At 28.2% G+C, this 22,397-nt stretch overlaps 2 protein-coding genes across 2 annotated transcripts; one reads left to right on the top strand and one right to left on the bottom strand.

Annotated features, from left to right (window-relative positions):
• The first annotated feature begins 10,521 nt into the window (after positions 1 to 10,521).
• LOC113866984 (expansin-A10-like) lies at positions 10,522 to 11,830 on the top strand. Its single transcript, XM_027501856.1, has 3 exons — positions 10,522 to 10,654; positions 10,808 to 11,096; positions 11,507 to 11,830. Exons 1-3 carry the CDS (start codon positions 10,522 to 10,524, stop codon positions 11,814 to 11,816), a joined length of 732 nt encoding a protein of 243 aa, XP_027357657.1. The 3' UTR covers positions 11,817 to 11,830.
• A 6,309-nt stretch (positions 11,831 to 18,139) lies between these two features.
• LOC113867343 (cyclic dof factor 2-like) lies at positions 18,140 to 21,615 on the bottom strand. The gene is made up of 2 exons (XM_027502609.1): positions 21,366 to 21,615; positions 18,140 to 19,951 (listed from the first exon to the last, which is right to left on the bottom strand). Exons 1-2 carry the CDS (start codon positions 21,576 to 21,578, stop codon positions 18,644 to 18,646), a joined length of 1,521 nt encoding a protein of 506 aa, XP_027358410.1. The 5' UTR covers positions 21,579 to 21,615; the 3' UTR covers positions 18,140 to 18,643.
• Between the last annotated feature and the right edge of the window lie 782 nt (positions 21,616 to 22,397).

The following is a 22,397-nucleotide window of genomic DNA, read 5'->3' as shown; positions in this document are numbered from 1 at the left end:
GTGAAAGATCCAAAGTTGCCTGAAACCTACCTACACTGATGCACAAGTACTGAATGTGAACTTTAAGACACATCTTCAAATAGAAAAACCCTTTGGCTATTGAATGGTATTAGTGCATGTTTCAGAAAACTTTTGGTAAAAAAAATAATTGTTTATATATCAAAAGTTTTTTCAAGTTAAAAAATATGAGTAACTATTTATTTTAAAATGAGTTAAAACTAAATATGCACTTTACCTTTTTATTTTTGGGGTCCCTTGATATTTGTGAATTGGGTCATCAAATTATTTTCATAAATTATATAGTTTTTTCAAATATATATTTAAAATTAAAAGGCCACTTAATTAGATTTGGGCACTTCTTATATAAAATAACAGTACTAATAGACTATTGTCTGACCTTGCAAGATGACAGGTAAATTAAAGCTATGGTAGATTGACAGAGGGATAGTGAGGATAAAGAAGTTAATTTATGAATTATGACTTGATGTTGGCGAGAGCTTAATTTTAAAAAACATGAAGATATAACTTCCATCCTTTAAAGTAAAATGTCTTAAATGGAAGGTAGTATGCCAAGCTAAATACTTTGCTTAATGACTCATGTTAAGGCAATAATGAAAATCTTAAGTAGAGGGTAACATAAATGCCTGTATAAGAAAAGAACTCTAACTTTTATATACGTTTCATGATCCTTGCTTTATACAAAAAAATCTGTCTTAAATTTCTTTTAACTTGAGTGTGTGTTTTCTTGTAAGAATCACCATCTCACTCGAATCTTCTCATCACACAAGAGAAGATTCATATTAGAGTAGTGCTACACTTTCTAAAGTAAATTTAAAGGAAACTTTCATAAATCTTACTATTTTTTTTGCCATGGATTAACTTGAATCTATAAAAAAAAAAAATTAAACATATTTAAATCAAATTTTTGCTATCTTTTATAAAAAATATTACTAAAATTTTATAGAAAAACATCATATTATATTTTCCTTACATAAATTAAAGCAAATAATAACAAATGTATTTTTTAGTGGCCAAATGATTTTCTTTGAAATGGCATATTGTTTAACTTTATTGAAATTATTCACTTCATTCTTACGAGAAATTTTTAGGTGGTTTGACACTACGGGGTCTTGACCACTTATATTTTACCACATGCTCAATTTTTTTTTATAAAAGTACATACATGTTACGTTTTGATTGGACGAGACTACCATAAAATAAAATTTTCACACTAAAGGTATTTATATTTTTAAAAAAATTTAAAATATTTAATATTTTGAACAAGTATTTTTACATTTATTATATAAACTAAACTCTCATTTTAGTCTATGAAATAATAACCATCAAACAATTTAGTTCTTAAAATTTAAAAAATATCACGTTAGTCTAACTTTCATCTTCATCAAGCATTTAAATACATGGTCCTAAATACTGTTAATAAACAGTAACAGGATGCTCACGTGTCATGTTAAGTGACACGTGTAATTGATTACGTAATAAAAAAATAAAGTCGTATATGGTATGACATATTTTTATTTTATTTTAGTCATTGAAATTATTACCTGTCGGTCATTTTAGTTCTTGATATTGTTAGTGACTAAAATTTTAGTCCCTTACTCTTAAAACCTTTTAACTATTCATCTTTCTTCTTCTTTATTCTCCTGTAAACGAGACGACCTTTCTTACTATAATCATTCTCAGCCTCCTTCTCCTTTTCTCTTTCTTACTCTTAGTTACTCTCTCATATTCTCAATACTTTCTTTAAATTGAATCCCTAATAACTGCAGGACACATACATTATAGCCAAACATACTTAGGCTATGGGAACAAAATGAAAAAATAAGAACATTAACAATATCATTTTAGATTGGAACTAGAATCAATCTCCAAAGTCAAAGCTACAAATGTATTTATAGCTGAAAGGTTTTAAGAGTAAAGGACTAAAATGTCTGACGAGTGATAATCTCAAAAATTAAAATGAAACGAAAACATATATCATACTACATATGACGTTGTTTTTACCACGTAATTAATCACATATGTCACTTAGCGTGATATGTGAAAATTTTGTTACTGTTTACAATAGTGTATGAGTCTAGGGACTTAAATATTTAATAAAGATGAAAATTAGGAACTAACTTAACATTTTTAAAATGTCAAAGACTAAAATATCTAATGCTTAGTATTTCAAGTACCAAAATGAGGGTTTAGTCTATTATATATTGAGTTTATAATTTAATAAATTTTGTTTTTAAATAAACTAAAAATTATAAATATAATTTAGACTCTATTATTACTCTAATTAATAAAGTTTTATTTGTTTTTTAAATATAAGATTTTTATTTAAAATAATAATAAATTTATTTAAATTATAAATTATTGATTAAATTAAAATTATTATTCCAGAACAATAAAATTGAAGCCATGACACATGTGAAAAGTTATTGAGCTTAAAGTGATGAGGCAGTACTGCACATAAATTATTGCATAGTCATATAGATACAAATAAATGGAACCACCACCCATTAGTGTCTTGGTCATGAGATGGGATCTATGTTGGTCCAATGTACAGCACCAATAGGAACCCTTCAGTTTGTTTATTTGGTACATAAAGATATTTCATTCAATTTAGTACACTCTTTTCCCCTCACATCATAGATTTATGCTATTGTCTCATATACATGTAATTTCCTTTCTATTCTTTATTTTACGAAAAAAAAACTATATCCATTATATTAGAAAGCTGTTTTAAAGATGTACAAAATGAAAATAATAATTATTATTATTATAGTATTATGTATTAATATCAATTTTTAGTTATTCAAGTCATGAAATTATGCTAAAATAAACCTCAATGCACAAAATAAAAATGGCTTTCTCCTCCTCTGGTACAATGCTAGTGCAAATAATTAATCCATTAGTGCACAGACATTACCGTTAATGAGTAATGAATTATATAATTTATCACCATGAACATGCCATTGATGAGTAGTGGTACGATTACACTGTATGATTTGGATTTGATGGGATAATGCAGTTTAATCAGTCTTAATTTGGATTTAGTTATTTGGAAAGAAAAGTTAGATAAGATTTATAAAGTGGATTGGTACAATTAATTACATGATATGATTTGGATATGAAGTGAAACACGGGTGGCTACAATTACATAAAATAATATGCTTTCATATCAAACAGAATTAGATGCTACTCATATCAAAATTTCCCTATTTTTGGGACAGATAATTTCTTGACATCCTTCTACTCAAGCTATATTAATAGAGTTCTTAATTTTGCTCTGAAAAAAGTTACATGGTATGCTTAATTTCTTGGATAAGTTTAATGGGTTTCAAGAAAAATTCATGTATTGTTAAAGTAATTGTGTACGTGGAACAAGATTTATGTGCATGAATTATTCCTCAACACAAATTCCTAAAACTTGACAAACATTTACCATTCATAGTGTGCTTTTACATATACTACAAAATAATGTACTTGGATCTTCATGTAAGATATGTGACAATAGACATTGAGGTCCACATAATCTAGTCCAAAGATACGTTCTCCCTTTCCAGTGAGCATTGCTTCATTAAAGGACCCTTTACTTCCATGAATTAAGAACAGCTAATTAATTTGTTACAAAATCAAGTTTACTGTACCAGTTGGAATTTTATCTTTGAAAAGACCTAAAATGTGCATATAAAACATACACATGTCCATGCTTCACGGGAAGTTATTGTATAATCCCGTGGCGAGTGGAGACAAAAACATGCGTCTGTCTCTTAAGGATACCCTTTACAGCTACTTCTCTCCATCCTTAATTTAAATCTAACAGTTAAAAAGAAAAATAATGAGATGGTTCTTTGAATTCATGCTAACTTATCTAAGTTACATGGTATCTTGAATTTTCAAGAATTTCTCGTATTCTCGTATTTATATTACATGGTATCCATGTCGTACTAAGTATTTAGACTTCATAGCTCTCACCAGAAGAATCAGTTAGGTAAGTTTGAGCAACACATCATAACTGGTGACATTAGTGCACGGTGGAACAGAAGAACATGGTGTGGAGGTAGCTCTAACATGTTGAACTCATCGGGTCACTGCTTTTTCTAAGGAAAATGCACAATGTTCTTTGTGTTTGCTGGTGCGGTGACTTAGCAAATTTGAGTAACACGTCGAAGCTTCTTCAACTTTCACGTCATGTTTCTCCATTCCATTGTACCATTAAACAGCAACATCACCAGGGTATTGCTCCTCATTGTGTTTTTATCTTAAACAAAAATTTTCACTTTACTAAGTGAATTCAGTTTTGTCTTTCTGCTCTTTTTCAATTATTAAATTTGAATGTAAAAGCTTGAATTTTAGATGGAGAGGAATGGATAGAAGTAATGCTGCAAAAGATTCGAGATTAATTCCCTCGTAAACACTGATCAAGTCATGCATATAGGAAAAATGCTAACATTATGTTATTTAATATTTTCTAATTAAATTTTATTTTAAATAATAAAAATTATATGAAATTTACTTTTAATTTAATAAATTTTAATCAATAAATAAGAGTTAAATAAAAATAGGATATTAAAAGCATGCATTCTAACATTCCTCTACATATATACAATAATGCGTGTGAACAATTTCATGTGGTGCAGTTATTTTTGTACAAATTCTCTTAGGATACTAATTAAAAAATTAAAAAATATCTTCGGATGCATTACAAATTACGCGATGCATGCATTGTTATATTTTCAATGAAAAAATATTTTTTATTTTTTAATCAATTAACATTGGTTAGCATTTTTTTGGTATAACGGGATCTCTTTTATTATTATTTATGAGGGGCTAATCATATCTGCATATAAAGTTAATTATACATAAAATAGAAAATAACAAAATTAAGGAATTAATTAGAAAAATTAGTCCTAGAAAATAATCCAAGATATTATGCAATAGTTATATAATTGATGGAATGGATTGAAGACAACATGGAATGAAACATCACAACAACATTTTAGATCTTTTATGATGATTTATAGAGCAAAATTATTCAATCTTTACCGGCAAAGTAATTTCATGTATAATTTAAAAAAAAATAAATTAGAGAATAATTATAATATAATTACTCTCTAATATTCTTTTTATAGAGAAATTGTAATATAATTTCTTTTTCAGTTATTTTTAAAAATCGATTCACATTTACACAATAACAATCATTTAAAAAATATCGTATCAGCTTTTAATTTATAAATGCAAGTGAAAATGTGACGTGTTTAACTTATAATATTGTCATAAATATTTTTTTATTTGTCTTCTCTCTCATCACTTTCACCTAATTCACTTACCATCATCATTTTATTCCTCTCTAGTTCAATAAAGTTGGTTCCCTCTATAATCTAAATATTTTTCTCATATTTCTCTTCAATTTCTCTCTCTCTCTCTCCTTTTAATGAAACTTCACATTATTTTGATTTATTTGTCTATTTAGTAGGTAACTGTGTTATTTCATTCCAAGACCATTTAGTTAGCATTTTCTATTTAAATGCAACAAAGAATCGAATTTAAATTTAAGTTTTGTTAAAGATTTTTAAAATGTTTTTTAAATATAAAAATTAAGTCTTATCATAAGACTTAAAACTGTTCTTCAAGCGTAAATAATTCTTATCAAGAATTTGATTCTTTGTGTATGAAAAAAAATCTTATTAAGAGAATTAATTTTATTATACTACAAATGTTTATTATTCAATTAGATAAAATCATTTCATTAAACAATACACAATACAAAAATAATTGTCGGCAAATAAAATTTATCAATTGTTGAAATAAAAATAAATTGTTAGTATGTTTTGAAGATTTATACTAACAAAAAATATATATATTATGATAATATTTAATATATTAATATTGTATATTAATATTTTTATTAATAAAATTAATTTTTGTATAATATATTATATTTTTATTATAAATCTTTAAAGTATTTACTTACAATTTAATTTTTATTGGACAAAATTATATTAATAAAGGATGTCCTAACATCTGAAAATTTTTATTTGAGTAAATAACAATTTTTTTTAGTGATGGATAAAACTTACAAAATAAAAAGAGATGGTTCAAGAATAACTTTCAACCAAAAGTTTAGAACCGTTGGATTAAAGTGCATTATTTATTAAAGTTTATATGAAAGAAAAATATAAATATTAAAATTTATTTTATAGTTATTCACTACAACATAAACATATAATATTTTAAATGCAGTGGAAGCTTTGATAACTTATATTAAGTTAGAAATTGTAATTTTTTTTAAAATTGTAAAGGTGAGAGTTTACATTTTTATTAGTCTAAAAATTGTAGGTAAAAAAATTTATAGTTTAATCTAATAAAAAATTATAAAATTATATTAAGAGTTTATGGATATAAGTAAAAAATGTTGAATTACATAAAAGTTGTGTTTTTTGTTTTTTCTTTCTATATAAATGTTTCTAGAGATACAAAATGTAAATGACTCGTCACTTTCTCTCTTATAGTAGTATAAAATCTTATGATTTGTTAAAAAGATTTATTATAATAAAATTTTGACTAAAAATAAAAAAAATAAAAGAAAAATAATTTAACATTTTATTTATTTAGATTTGATTATGTCATAGCTCTATAATTTGAATTAGGTTTATCATAGAATTAACTGTATTACTGATATTGATCAAAAAAAGAAAAATAGTAAGTACTATAAATTCGTGAACATAAGTCACACATTAACTTGGATATTGTCAAAGCTGTGATAAGTCATTTGTTTAAAAGTTTAAACTTATTAACTCAGAAATTTAAAACCTATTAACTTATTTAAATATATTTTTTCTTATCTATTTAAAAGCTTCATTAGAAGTTAAACTTTTAAATAGTCAAATTTAAAAAAGATGTCGAATTAATAATTAAAAATATAATGTCTTAAATATATAAATTAAATTAAAGTGTTAAAATCAAAATTAAATTAAACTTAAATTTTATAAGTCATACAAGTTAATTCAATCCATTTGTATCTGTCCATTACACTGTAATTTATATCTGTCTTCTTATTTTCCACAATAAAGTATTGATAAGTTACAAAGGAGCGTCACATAATAATTAACATCATTCCAATACCCTTTCTTATTCCCAATTGTGACCTCCATACGCTTTCTTAACTCACATAGCATGTGTTTGAAAAGTGGAAAAAGATATTGCAAAGGGTTGTCTGGGTGGAAGAGCAAAGGGTCATTATCCTTTGCATGTGAAAAGTACCCCAAATTGTCTCAGCTGTCCCCACTGTGCCTGCCGACGAAATCAACGTCACATGCATTTTTAGTCAATCTCTTTTTATGCAAATGCAATTTTAATGGATTACTATATAAATAAAGATTAACTATAAGAAATAAAAATATATTTTAACTAGATTAAGGATCAAGGTTGCAATAATGTGGATGGGCTGTGTCTCTGTCTAGTAATACTAGTGTTTGTGGGGTCTAATCAGAAATGTTCAAGGCCTTTTCATTGCTGGTTTTAGCTAGAAGAGAACCTTTTCCTGTGGAAGTTGATCTCTGTAGTGTTTTGATTGGGCTGGAGCTTGTTTTTCAGTATAGCATTAATATAATCTGGATTGAGAGCAATGCTAAGGAAGCTTTAGCTCTCATCTTCAATGTTCAAAATGTTACTCATCCTTCTGTATAATCTTATTGATAGAATTAGTAAGGCAATTCAGCCTATTCAATTCGTTAGATTTAGTCATGTTTATCAGGATGCAAATCAAAGTGAAGACCATTTAGCAAATTAGGCCTAGATAATTCTTTGTTATCTCTATGTATTTTCTTTGCTTCATCTTCCCTCCTCCCTTTCCTTTGTCTTGATTCTCTAGAAAGTGGTCTCTTTAGATCACTAATTTGTGTTTTTGTGTCTGAGTTTTTAGCCCCCTTAACTAGTAAAAAATAAATAAATATTAAAACTAAATTTATAATTTAACTATTAAAAAATTAAACCTTATTTATTCTCAGAACCTCAAATGGAGAGAGTAATCCAAAGTTTTATAAGTAGTATATCATATTAAAAATTTAGATCTAATTCACTTTCAAAAATTTAAAAACTAATCATTGATACTATATGTAAAAACTTATACACTTACAATATTTATAACTTCTTATAAAATATGAAATTAATTAATCTAATTATAGATTTGAAGATTTTTATCAAATATAATAACTTTATCAAATTTCATATAAAAATAGAATTAATATATTTTATCATATTATTTTATTTTAACATGTAATATAATTTTAAAATATAAATGAATATCAAATTTTGAATAACATATATACAAATAATAAATTATGTAAAATTTGACATACATAATAATAAAGATAATATAAAATAATTTAATAAATATATAAAAAATTATTAAATGATAAAAAAATGTCTAAATAAGTCCTTATAAATTCTTTTTAACGTGTACTAATAAACCCTAATAATCAAATTTATGACAAACTCCCGTATAGAAAAAACTTATTAAATTACCATTATACCCAATCACACCCTAAGTGCATTTTTTTTATAATTATTTTTTCAAGAAACAATTTTAAACTTTTTTATCAATTTAAAATAATTCAAGTAATAAGAGGTTTAATTTCTTTTTTAAAAGGTATGAAATTTTAATTTTATAAATAAAAAATGACTATTAATATTTTAAAATTAATTTTTTTAAAATTCTTGAACCAACATTGAAACACGCAGTTATTAATTTGTTGCTTTCATGTGTATGCGGTACCAATACCATGAGCATATATAACAGTGACGAGTAGGTATTGTGTCTGCAGATGTGAATAAATACCACATGTTTGAATTTAATGACCCATGGCACCTTTGCATGCGTGCCAGCCAAACAAACATGTCTTTGTAGCAACTCATCATCTCTTCTGTTAACTACGCCATTGTAGAGAGAATTATCAGTAGAATACCATTTTTCTTAATTTAATTATAGAATTAATTGTGAATTTATGATGAGATTAATATCTATATATATTGATTGCACCATCAACCATTGTGGCTACGTGTGCTTTCCTTCATAGAATGATGTGTTAATATCTATATATAATGATGATCTAAGTTAAATTTGGACGTGGCTGAAATTGAGGAATATAACTGGGATCCTTAGATTTTCTTGGTCATGTTGTAGTTTATATTTATATAAAGAACATTATATATCTTCATTCAACTCAATTTTTAATGTATTTCTTTCAACACTTTTTTAAAAAAACTATTTTCAGTCTTTGGTTGAGTATATCACGAGCATACCTCTGTGATTAAATATTGAATCTATTTCCTGCGAGTAAAATTTGTCTTGTATTAAAGTTTACTTACATTACTATCAATCAACAATTGAGAAGTACTTTTTCTTATTATTGAGTAAATGTAATGTAAATCTTTTGACTAACACAAATGCTATTCATCAGGGGTTATGTAAATAATAATTAATTTTTTTTTATATTTTCTTTTCACATACACATAGATTCAACTTTGCTTATCAATAGAGGTCTAGTATATGGGACTAATCTTCCACAAAGTAGCCAATCATAGCTTGAATTTTTATTGGAAATAAACCCTATATTTACTAAGAATACATTCCCGTGAAAAATGAGAAAAAAAAATGCTTTTAATTAGCACTAATTTATATGGAACTGCAAGGAATATTATATGTAGTGAAAAATCTGCTAGTCTGCTTTGATAGCAGTACAAATGAGACTCTCATCCACTAAAATACAAAGAGACGATAAATATATGTAACTATGCACCTCACAAGCAATGAAATTATTTCTAAGATTTAATACTTTATTTAATATTTGAGAGATTTGGTTAGAAAATTGTAAAATGATTAGTGGCAACAGTTCCATAAAAATAATTTTGACTATGTTATGTACTTCAGTGCAATTATCACAAGAAATGTAGTGTGTGTTTAGATTTATATGTAAATAATCATACATTTGTAATTATTATAATGTGATTAATTATAACTTGAGCATTAAATTTATGTTCATAGATATATTTTAATGTATTTTTAAATACACGTATAGGCAAGAAGACAAATACATAAAGCCTCATTCACAGTGGATTGATTCCATTTGACTCATTTGATTTTGTATGGTAAATGCATTGATCCCCTTTGAAAAGCACAGTTTCCATAAACCAGAGTCCCAATGGCGCTTACTCTCTCACAGTTATCTGCACTTGCATGGTCCCAACACCTCAAAATGTGTCAGGTTTGATGTTGACTGACCCCTATTTATTCCATCACCAATCCTCCCCCTCAATTTCCCCAAACAACCCCTTTCAAGGTTCAGCTTCATGTAATTAATTGTCTTCCTTATGTTTTCTCTCAATTTGGAGTATTGTTATTACTTGCTACCTCCATTAATTTGTGCACCTAGCTAGTCACATTTAGTGCACTATCTACACATTGTTGCTGAATGAATTGTGACTGCTTCTCTGCTGCATTTATGTAGGAAAATGTCTCATCTTGGCCTTTTATTTCTGGGATGTATCTTCATGATCTCTTATGCTAATGCTTATGGAAACATTGGAGGATGGACTAATGCACATGCCACATTCTATGGAGGCAATGATGCTTCTGGGACAATGGGTATGTATGTATGTATGATGAATGTATCTATGTTTATATAAATTCTTTGTATGAATAAGTGAAGTCTAACAAGTATGTTTGCCAAAATTGAGCTTTAGGGTCTATATAATTTGCTAAGTAAGACATATACATATATATGCGATGATATTGCAGGTGGGGCTTGTGGGTATGGAAACTTGTACAGTCAAGGTTATGGGACTAACACAGCAGCACTCAGCACTGCCTTATTCAACAATGGCTTGAGCTGTGGAGCATGCTACGAAATTAAATGTGTAAATGATCCACAATGGTGCCTCCCTGGCTTCATTGTAGTCACTGCCACTAATTTCTGCCCTCCTGGTGGTTGGTGTGATCCTCCCAATCACCATTTTGATCTATCTCAACCTGTTTTTCAGCAAATTGCTCAATATAAAGCTGGTATTGTTCCTGTAGCTTACAGAAGGTAATCTAGTGTTCACAGTTTTCTTTATTCTTAAAGATACTTGCATAGTATATAGCATGTGAAGTGTGTCCACAATTTCGACAACTAACCAAGAAGTAACAATAGTAACAATGTGAGGTGTGGTATCAAATGAAGAAGTGTGTGCAAAGTGTAATTAAGTTGTACAAACATTTTTACTCTCTGATAAATGTTAACCACTACCCTTAAAACACTGGTTAAAATATTTAAAATAAACTTATATTAAAAGTATTATTAATGTACTCCGATCATGATTTTTAATATACGTCTACTTTTTCTAATAAAAATGTTATATTTGTTAACTTAATCAGTATTTTAAGAACATCAGTTAACAAGACAGTTCCCTTAAGAAGCTAACATTTTTTTCTTCATGGAATTAATTTTGTCTGAAGGGTAAGGTGCAGAAGAAGAGGTGGAATCAGGTTCACCATCAATGGTCATTCTTACTTCAATTTAGTCCTAGTGACTAATGTTGGTGGTGCTGGTGATGTGCATTCTGTAGCCATAAAAGGTTCAAGAACTAGATGGCAAGCCATGTCAAGAAATTGGGGCCAAAATTGGCAGAGCAACTCCTACCTGAATGGGCAAAGCCTTTCATTTGTAGTCACCACTAGTGATGGTCTCAGTGTGATCTCATACAATGCTGCACCACCTAATTGGGCCTTTGGACAGACCTACACTGGCAGACAGTTCCGCTACTAACCAACCCTTGTTGATGGAACAACATCAATTTCACAAAGTTGGGTGCTAGCATTGCATTGTAAGATTATAGTAAAAAGAAGAGCTAAGCCATAGTCGAATAGTGTAGACGTGTCAATATTGAGCCACTACATAGGTGGTTTTGTCCCTTTAGTGTGTTGCAAGAATTTTTGCAGATGAATTGCTACCTTAATTTATGCTAGGCTAGGCCTCAAGGCTACATCTGTTTAGTAGCAATATTGCAATTTAGCAAATGGGATTCTTTCTTGCTATATTTAGAAAGATCATCTTAAATAATAATTAAGAATTATATTCTTCTTGTACTTCAATTATTATTGCATGAAGAATGTCAATTGATGCTTTGTCTGTGTAAAAATATTACTCCCTCTAACTCTTTTTACAAGAAATTTTTAACTAAATTATACATGTTAATTGATTGAATTTTAAGGTTATAAGAAATTTTTAATTCAATTATACATGTTAGTTAATATTTTTAAAATATACATCTCAATTTTATCTTTATATTAATATTATTAAACTTAATCTCATTATTAATATTTATTCTTAATTATTTTAATTTGTATTTTAATTACTTTCATTTACTAAAAGATAAATAAGAAAATTAATCTGTATCTAAGAGCACATAATAAGAAACAGAATTGCTATTCATTATGAATTTTAAAGTACAAAAATTTGATGAGTGTGGATTTTTTAGCAAAAATTTTGATGAACAGTTAAAAGAATTATTCTTCTAAAGCATAACCATTCATCGGTGACAAAAAATACAATTAAAGTTACCAATATAACTAACACGTACATGTTTCTACGTAGTATTTTTTATTATTATTATTAAAAATTATATCATTTCATATTATCAATGAGCTGTTGCGAAATTTTGTAATTTTTAATAAAAAAATTATATTTAAGTTTTTATTATATGTGGGACATACATTAAAAATATTTATAAAAATAATAATAAATATTTCATAGGAATTATAGCATGCCTTATAATAAAGACAATCAAAATCTTTTATATATGATACCTCATTAAAAAAATAGTCAAAATAAGTACATAACTACTTGTGAGTGCTTATTATGAAATAGGTTAATTAATTCACCTAAATGATTTTATGCATAAATCAACAAAGGTTGATTCAAGCAGCACATGTTTGATTCTTTTTAAGTAAGGCCAAAGGTTCATTAAGCATGACTGTTTCTACGAATTAGTCTAATATAATGTATTAATATTTATTTTACTGAAGTAATTTTTTAATTATAAAAATACTTTATCAACATTTTATAATCAAGAAATTTTATTTTTTTAATAGATAATATTATTAACTCATTTAATACAACTTACAATATAATTATTTTTAAATAGGATTTAGTAATAAACATATTCAAATTAAAAAATAAATATAATCTTTTGACATAATTTAATATTTTTAGGGGATACTGATTTCTTTTTGTTAGCATCTTCTTTATAAAAGTAAATCAAGACAACAAATTGGTAAATCACTTCAAGTCTCCACGATATGAAAATAATTAAAATATTGGTTACTTAAGAAAATTTGGTGATAAATAGTTATAAGTAGGTAGTTAATATATTTATTAATAGAAAAAATTATTAAAGTACCTTAGTACTAGCATAGATATAAACATAGAAATGTTTAGTAAGTATTTGGTTAGTAAAAAATTAATTTTAAGGTGACAAAACAAAGTTATTGAAATGTTATTGTATTAAAATTTATCACTTAATAGCTTAAATTAATAATAAATAAAACTTATTAAAGGCATACAATTTTCTGGGAACTTATCCTAGTCTTTCATGCCTTCTTTCTCTTAGTTAGTATGTTTGAAGTTAGCTTTGCCTTTGTTTGTTTGCTTATTTTATTTTCCCACTCACTGAGCAAATATTCTAGTGATTGTCTCAATTACCTCTTATCTTAATGGTGCTTGTGTTATTTTATTTGAGAGCTTAGAGAAAGAAGCGAAGGGAAGAAGAAAAAAGATTAATAAAATAAAATTTTAAATTAAAAAGATTTAAAAATATAAATTTAAGAGAATTTTTGAAAATTTATGAAATTTTATCCTCTCATCTAAAAAAATTTTAAACCTTTTTTTTTAAAAAAAAAACTAACTCTCAAATGAAATCTAAGTTTTTGTTTAGAAATTTAAAGTAAAAGGGAAGAAAAATGAATTAAAAAAAATCTAAATTTAAAAATTTTTAAAAATAATTTAAAAGGTTTTGAAGAGTTTAAAAAACTTCTATTTCTCGACTAAAAGTTTGTAAATAAAGATTGTAATCAAAGAAATTTTCTAAAAAAACAAAACTAACCAATTTTCTAACAAAGCATTAAAGGAACGAGATACGTGATCAAGGTTTTTGTGCTTTTATAATAATTTTCATGTTGAATCCCAAATATGATGTATTAATGGAAATTCCTTATCAAAAGATTACTTCTGATGTATCACAATTTATTTTTTAACTTTTACAAAATTACAGTACACAAAATAAAATAATTAAATATATTTATAGTTTCTTAAAATATATAAAATATTTTTTATAAAAAATTATTTTAAACCTTACATTTTGAACTTATGGATTTTGATCTTTACTCACGATTAAATAATAATGTAATTAATTTAAGACTTTGTTTGAAAGATTAAAAAGAGAATGAAGAGAAGAGTTTGAAAAGTAAAAACTAAAGTTAATACAAAATTTTTTAATTTAATTTAGAAAAATTTAAAAATATAGGATTAAAGGGATTTAAAAGATTTATAAATTATCACCTTTCATCTAAAAGTTTCAACCATCACATAAGTCTTTTAATTTTCTTTTTTTCAAAAAATAAAGTCCAGTAATAGAGACTAAAATTAATCGTTTTCAAAATTATAAAAACTAAAAGAATAATATATTTTAAGGGACTATAAACATGTGTTAAATATATATATATATATATATATATACATTAAATTATATTTATTTTTTTAATATTTAATAAAAAATGATTATAAATTAGTTCTTATAACGTAAAATTTACCGGTTAAAAAAATTGTCAATAAAATACAAGAAAAGTCAGTGCGATATTTCCAGATTGAATTGAATTAATAAAAGAAAATTTATTTCATCCGATAAAAATATATTGTGATTAAGTTTAGATGCTTTAAAAATAACGATAAATTCAATCCAATTGGATATAATTAAATTTATTTTGATTCAATTAGATCTTTTAGTTTTTAAATATCAAAATCTTTAATATTTATAATATTACACATAATAAAAATTTATAATAATTTTTTATTAGAAATTATATATTTTAACACATTGATATTTTTTAATGTTATAGTTTCTAATTAAAAAATTACCTTTTATTATTATTTTTTATTATATGCAATGTTACATCAGTAAAAAAATAATTGAAATATATATTTCTTGTTGAAAAAGATATTAAATATAACAATAACACGAGAAAGCAAATTGGATCTCTCTTTTCTTACTGTGCAATTAAAATTGGCTCTACACAATTTTTAAGCAATTGATAGTAAACATAGAATAGAAAAAGTAAATAGGAAGAACAAAATTATTAACATGGAAAAACTATGAATGAAAGGTAAAAATCCACGGTACCTAGTTCAGCAAAATTCTCTCCTAATAAATTTAATAGATACACTACAATCTTCCAACACAAAATACAAATTTTACCAATAAAAATACAAACTTCACTAGTATAGTGGATAACAACACAATAAATCATCAACGATATTTAGCTATAAAATAGATAACAACACAACAAATCCTCAACAGTATTTAGCTATAACAACAAGAAAGAAAATTACAACAATACCAGAATCTTAATGCATATATTATACAAACTAACCAATCAATATTGTAACTTTTCTTCGTTGTTATTTTTTGTCTTTTTCTTAAGATGTCTTCTTTTCTCTCTCGTACTTTCTCTTAAAGACGATTTATATTTTTCTCTCGTATTCACACACTTACAATTTACGTCCACCAAACAGTTCTAAAATAAATATATTACAAAAATTAAGAGAGAAATAAAAATTTATAAATTAGTTATGCATGAATTAACGATTGTACCCATGCCAACATGCACTAATCATGAAAGATTATGGAAATAAGCAAAATCTTTCATTTGAAATATGAAAGAAATGGTTCACATCAGAGTCACTTCGAACATATCACAATCCTAGGCAAGCTGTAAGCCAGTTTATGCTTATATGAAATGTCCATTGTCTAATGTGATAGGCACTAAGAGGTGGTTGAAGTGTCATAATTTCCATTACTTATTTAGTTTTGGGTGATTAAAGTTGATTGGGTTTAAGTGATATGGGTGCAAAAATAGTGTAACAGGTAAGTCCATTTCTATTACTAAAGTATCCCCAATTGCTTCAAATGGATATGATTGATCATCATATAGTAGTAATGTGGGTACAAATCTTGCAAGATCGTTTAATTATTAAATACCTTTATGCATGTGCATTTTTATTATTTTCTAATTTCTTTTATACATCAATTCACTGTACTTGCATATTAATGACTCTATTTAAGTGATTTTCAATTATTTATGTTGAAATTTCATATCCCACCGTATGTATAAAATTATATAACTCTAATTCATGTTAGTGAGATTATTTATGAATGTTTGATTATATATTATCAAATTATTTACAAAATTTTAATGAACACAATAACGAATATGAATTTCAGGCTTGAGTGAGAAAAAAATTTGATATTTTATTTTAAATTAAAACTCTGACTAATTAAATGGATTCTTTTGCTTTAGATAACTATTAAGTAATAACCCAAATATTGATCTCATTAACTAAATTATGGTTGTAAAATATTTAGTAGTAATATGATACACTGTGTTGCAAGCTTGTAAAGTTAGACCATCAAAACCTTTATCACAAAATCAATAGTGGCCCCACTTGTTTTTGGTTGACAAATTGCCCAATTTGATTTCTAGAAAATATTGGCCCTTTGTTTTCGGACAACGGTAGATCATGGGCAAAGAAAACAAAGACCAAAGCTCAAAACACACTAAAACAAGAGACCAAAAGTAAAAGTCCAACAACTAATGGAGAAGTACTTAGGAGTATTGGACAGGATGGTGGATAGTTTGCATATGTTAGTGTCTTGGTTCTTTTATGCTCAGATTAAGGATCTCTAATTGGGTTTGCAAATCCATGCCCAATTGCTGGAGGCTAATTTGATATTTGATTTCTTTTTTAGTAGCTGACCAAAAATAAAAATTCTTTGTTAGTAGCACACTCATGCATGGAAATCAATTCTTACTTTGTACTTTTTTAAACAAAGTTTTCATCTAAAATTAAATCAGTATTATCTATAATGATTAAATTTGTATATGTAAATCAGTCAATTAATAGAATTATTTAAAAAATAAATTTGCATTTGTAAGTTTGTATTATGGATGTAAAGGATAGAATTTCTGACAAAAAGAAAATGCTTAGCCACTTAAGAAAACATTTCATATGTTAATTTGCTATTTTAATACGAATATAATGATCAGGGCAATGGCTAAAATTTATAATAGCTGGCAAAATTGAGGTGAAATTCCTAAATGGTAATTAAAGAAATTAATAGTTAAACTATGTCGATGGAAAGTTGCGGTTCGTTAATGAAAAATAACACTTCCATATTTTGGAGATTTCACTTTTCCTTTGTCAGAAAAATAGCGTTTCAAGTATAACTAGGCATATTTATACAAACATCGCCTCACCTTTATTCAATTTTCATCATCTGATTATAGTTAATTCCACGTTGTTAATGGTTCCGTCACATACACCTACATGTTAATTGGTGTGCTTTTCGCATATGTGCAATGCAATGAAGCATTTTTCTTACCCTTCAACACAAGCAATTTCTATCAAATACTTCACCAAATACCATAACTGCACAAGTTTTAATTTTCCAACTTTGGATGTTATTTGTTGTACCAAAAGGTGGAAACACTAATAATGGACATATATGGAGCCAGAATCTCCATAGAAATTTTTTTAAAAAATCTTTAAAGCTGTTTATTACATTTAAGCATCATAAACACTTAAGTTTAAACAGTTTGATAGTTAGGTAGATTTCAAATTGATCATAAACATATTGTGTTTAGTTCTGCATCAAATCCACTTAAATGTGGATATATTTCAACGCCACAAAGTTTAATGTTATTTTATTATATTTCCAAACATGAATGTCTTAGTTTGTGACACTTGGTCCTCTATATCAAGATCTTTACTACTCTAAACCAAGCTATAAAATAAATTCAACTAAAAAGACATTTCCTAAGTTCATTAGGCTTAATTGATAACAGTATACAAGATGTATATATACCAAGGAAACAGCCTGAATCAAAGAAAAATAAAGGGTTACATTTTGAAAGAAATATAGCAGAACAAAAGTGCAATTGAACTCTCATTCTTATTTACATACATGTGATCTTGGAATACAAAAATAGTGTCCATCATGCCACAAAAAAACTTAAATATGTACATGAACTAAGAAAGACATCTAAATGAAAGGTGAGAGTGTAAAATTGCCTAGCCGCTGCCGCCTAAGGGAAGATACTCTCCAAAGAGAAGGCTCCCTTCTCCTCAAAGCAAATGTAGGAAGAACCATCTTCTGAACTTCTTCCCTTGACCAAGAAGAAGAACTAACTCTTACCAAAAAATGGCTGGTGAACCATGTGTCTTTACAATTTGCAACTTCCTCAAGAACAATGGAGCACTGCCATGTCAGTGGACTCATTTACTAGATCACAGAAACAACAACAAATTCATAAGCTACAGGACTACGAGGTCTCATGGAAGTTAATTGACCTAGACAATGCTGCTGGGTTGGCCTGCAAGACCGGTGAGCTTTGTGTAACGTGATTTTTTTCGCTACCCTTTGATGGAAATGCTTTAAAGAGTCCTTCCCCAGGAACTGAGTCTGCTTTACTATTTTTAATCCCAAGAGTTGTCCAGATAGAGCTTTTTGCTGCTTCCCCTAGGTCATCAATCCTCAATGTTTTTGGAACCCAAAGACTCTTCTCTTTATTATTTCCCTCACCATGTTCATCCTCACCGGCTGTGTCGTTTGATTTGAGCATGTTTTCTTCCCTAGAATGTTTACCCAAGGTTGGGGAGTTAGGACCAGAGTTAGGGACTGTATTATTTGGTGATGATGGTTGTGCTAGCCATGGGACGTTCCATGCACCTGGTACAGTAAAACCCCAATAAGCTGCTGCAGGATAGAGTGGCACAGTAAATCCTGGTGGGAAAAAGGCAGGTGGTGATACAGGAGAGCTCCACTGTGCTGGATTCCATGGGAAAGGCCAAGGGGCACCAGGGAAGTAGGGAACGTGAGGTGGGAACGTATGGCAATTCTGTATAACTTGTTCTTGGGACCTATTGGTGGTTTCACCTTCCATTGGCTTTGTTGATGTATCAGAAGATTTATTGGAACCATCATTTCCTTTTTCTCCGCCAAAATATGGAACAGGAATTCCTATTTCTTTTGGTCTGTTAAATCCATTTCTTGTGCAATTGTTTGTGCCTTTATCAGCAAGGTTCAAAACAGATGCCATTGATTCACACAAGGGTGTATCAGATCCAATTGCAAGGACTGTGGGATTACAATTCAAGGAAGGATTATGAACTCCATTTGGCAAGTCTGGCTGAGGATTCTGGAGTGATGCTTCAGGGACGGTAATTTGACGATACTGAGAAGAAGAGTTCTTGTTCTTCCTGCGACCGGCACCCACAGGCACGTTCCTCATGGCTCCACCAGCAGTCCAGTATCTCTGGCATTTCTTGCAGAAATGTCGGGGTTGGTTGACATTGTAATTATTGTAGTAGCAGAACTTGGTATCCATGCTATTGCAGCGTGGGCATGGCAGTATTTTGTCAGGCTTTTTCAGGGTCTTATCTGGAGAATTTTCACCCTGTTCTTCATTCTTTTTTGAAGTTTTCAATGTAACAGTCTCCTTCCCAGTGGAGGGGTCAATAGACTCTTCCCCTGATTTTGAGACAGTATCTATATTGGTTACTTCTGATGATGATTGGATGGGGGGCGCATCTTCCTTCTTAGTCTCAGTTGGTTCCTCTCCAATTGTGTCCTGAATTCATGAAAACAGCAATACAATAATGTTATGAAAAGGATCACTCAAATACTTTCACTGTGCTAAATTTCTGCCTCCTGCAATTACAGATGTTTGTCCGAGTCAAACAAAATAACTACAAATATTAAAAGCAATACTTATGCCACAGATTCTTTGACTGAAAATCAACTTGTAAAAACAGAAAAAATAACAATAATATTGACATTGCTGCTTCAAAAGCCACTTCATTAGAAGAAAACAAAGTCAGTACCACAGCAACAACAACATCAAAGTCAGTACCAGCATATAATTAACAAACAAAAATCCATCACTTGTTTAGGACCCATGGTGCAATGTCAACTTTCAAAATCCTGAATTTGATGTGTTTCAAGTTCAACCACAAACATGTCATTCCAGTATTTCCTCAAAAGGGTGAGGCTGAAAATATTATCATCCAAAACTAATCACTGCCTGGCTAAACCCAAGTGATACGACCATAATTGAAAAGGTAGTCAAAGAGGATTCTTAAGCAGCAAAATTGAATAGTATTTAGTTTGTTGAAGAACCATGAGCTGAGTAGCTACAGCTCATTATCTTCCCTAACAAGATAGAACATCAATTGTAAACTCACAAGAAGACAAGGCTAATTGTGGTTATAGACATGAATTTAACAAACCAGAAAACAAATGCAGAAAGTAAAAGTATACTAAATTGAGCTCAAAACAGTAAGACAGCGCCTGCCAACGCTTCTCTTCCAGATTTAGAAAGACTGGTATACGAAAACTGAAAAGTCCAATAGAAAAAGCATTTTTCAAAAGCATCCTACAACTGCTCGATAAAATGAATTATGAACCAGAAGAATTATCTACTATTCGTCACATGTTGCTGGAAAGATTAGAGAAAATCAGATTAATGTCTATAGCTGTTCATATTAAACACACTAAAAATGGTTTACAAGCTGAACTACAAGCACACAAATGGATCTCATCAGTGTCCAAGAACCAGCAAGTACAGAAATTATACAAACATGTATGCTCAGAAACAAATTGAAAACCACTCAAATAATGCTAAACACATGCTGCAGTTTCAAAAGCTGGCTGAATAACAAAGCAACTGAAGAATCAATCCAAATGCTTATGCAGTGCCATTTCAGAAACTCCAACATAAGCAAGTCAAAGATAGCATGAAGAACACTAGCACCACCGAAAAGAAAATCATAAACTTGAAACAAACCCATCAATTAACACATCTTATAGAACAAACCCCAAAAATCAACAGAACACTAAACCCCTTTAAATAAAAATAAAATACACAACAGCGAGTCAACAGAATCTCCATCCAATGCCAATAAGCCAAAAAACTAACACTGACCCACTAAATCTTTTCGCATTTCCAATAATGGGTCACTCTCAAAATAAAAAGGTTTTCAAACCTGTTCAATCTCGCGCTCTTCACCATCCCTGTTAGCATCAGAAGAGTTGCCGGAAGAATCACGGTTCTGACCAGCACCATCGTCATCAACATCAACACCATCACCAGAAGACGAAGCCGGAGCTCCAGCAGAGTCTCCGGATCCGGCAGGGATCTCCGGCACCGGGATCGTCTTCCCGAAGAGCTTGATCGCCGGGTCTTTCGCTTCCAACATATCGGTTTCTTTGTTTTTTATTTAATTTATTTCTCTATTAAGGATAAAACTTAAAAAGCCCCTTTTTATTTAAAAATTTTTTTTTGGGTATATCTGAAAAGTTGTAGAGAGAGATTGACACGTGTGAGTGTGTGTGGTTTGATTGTGTTGCTACATCAGATGCAACAATGCTTCACAGCCACAACCTCTTTGTGGCATTAAAAAGATCTTTCTCTTTCTACCTTTTTCACTCATTTGCCAAATACACGTCTCATATTTCATGACAAATTGCAAGTCCACCATCACTCTCAATCCAAGTCAGCACTTTTTCACTTGCTATTTGTGTATGTTATTTTATTTGTATTTAATTTAATTTAATTTTTAATATAATATTGTATCTGATTTATTTATTTAAGATGAAATAATTTGTTATGTAAAGCAACTTAATTTTAAAAAAAATACTTTCAATAGTTTAAAATGTTAGTTTGTTTTTGTTTTTGTTTTTTTCAAACTAAAATTGATTGTGTGATAAAATTTAACGGTAAAGGAAATTTATACACAATTTTGAAAGAATTGATTTCTTGGATTTTCCAAGACCAATAGATTTGTAGGTATAAGATTTTTAAAGCAAATAAGATTACCCTAATTCCATTTTATGGGTAGTAAATATTAATTTATTCTCTAAAATAATATTATCATTTAATTTAGTTTATATATTTAAAAAGTAAATTTATTTAGTTTTTCTATTTAAATTATATTTTTATTTTAATATTTACTATTTAAATTAATTTTAATTGTATAAATATTAGTTAATTTAATACATCTTATTTAAATGAGATC

The sequence above is a fragment of the Abrus precatorius genome, unplaced genomic scaffold (assembly GCF_003935025.1).
Source record: "Abrus precatorius isolate BTA unplaced genomic scaffold, Abrus_2018 Scaffold5, whole genome shotgun sequence".
Lineage (NCBI taxonomy): Eukaryota > Viridiplantae > Streptophyta > Magnoliopsida > Fabales > Fabaceae > Abrus > Abrus precatorius.
The sequence above is the reverse complement of the archived record's forward strand: the minus strand, read 5'-3'. Positions and strand labels throughout refer to the sequence as shown.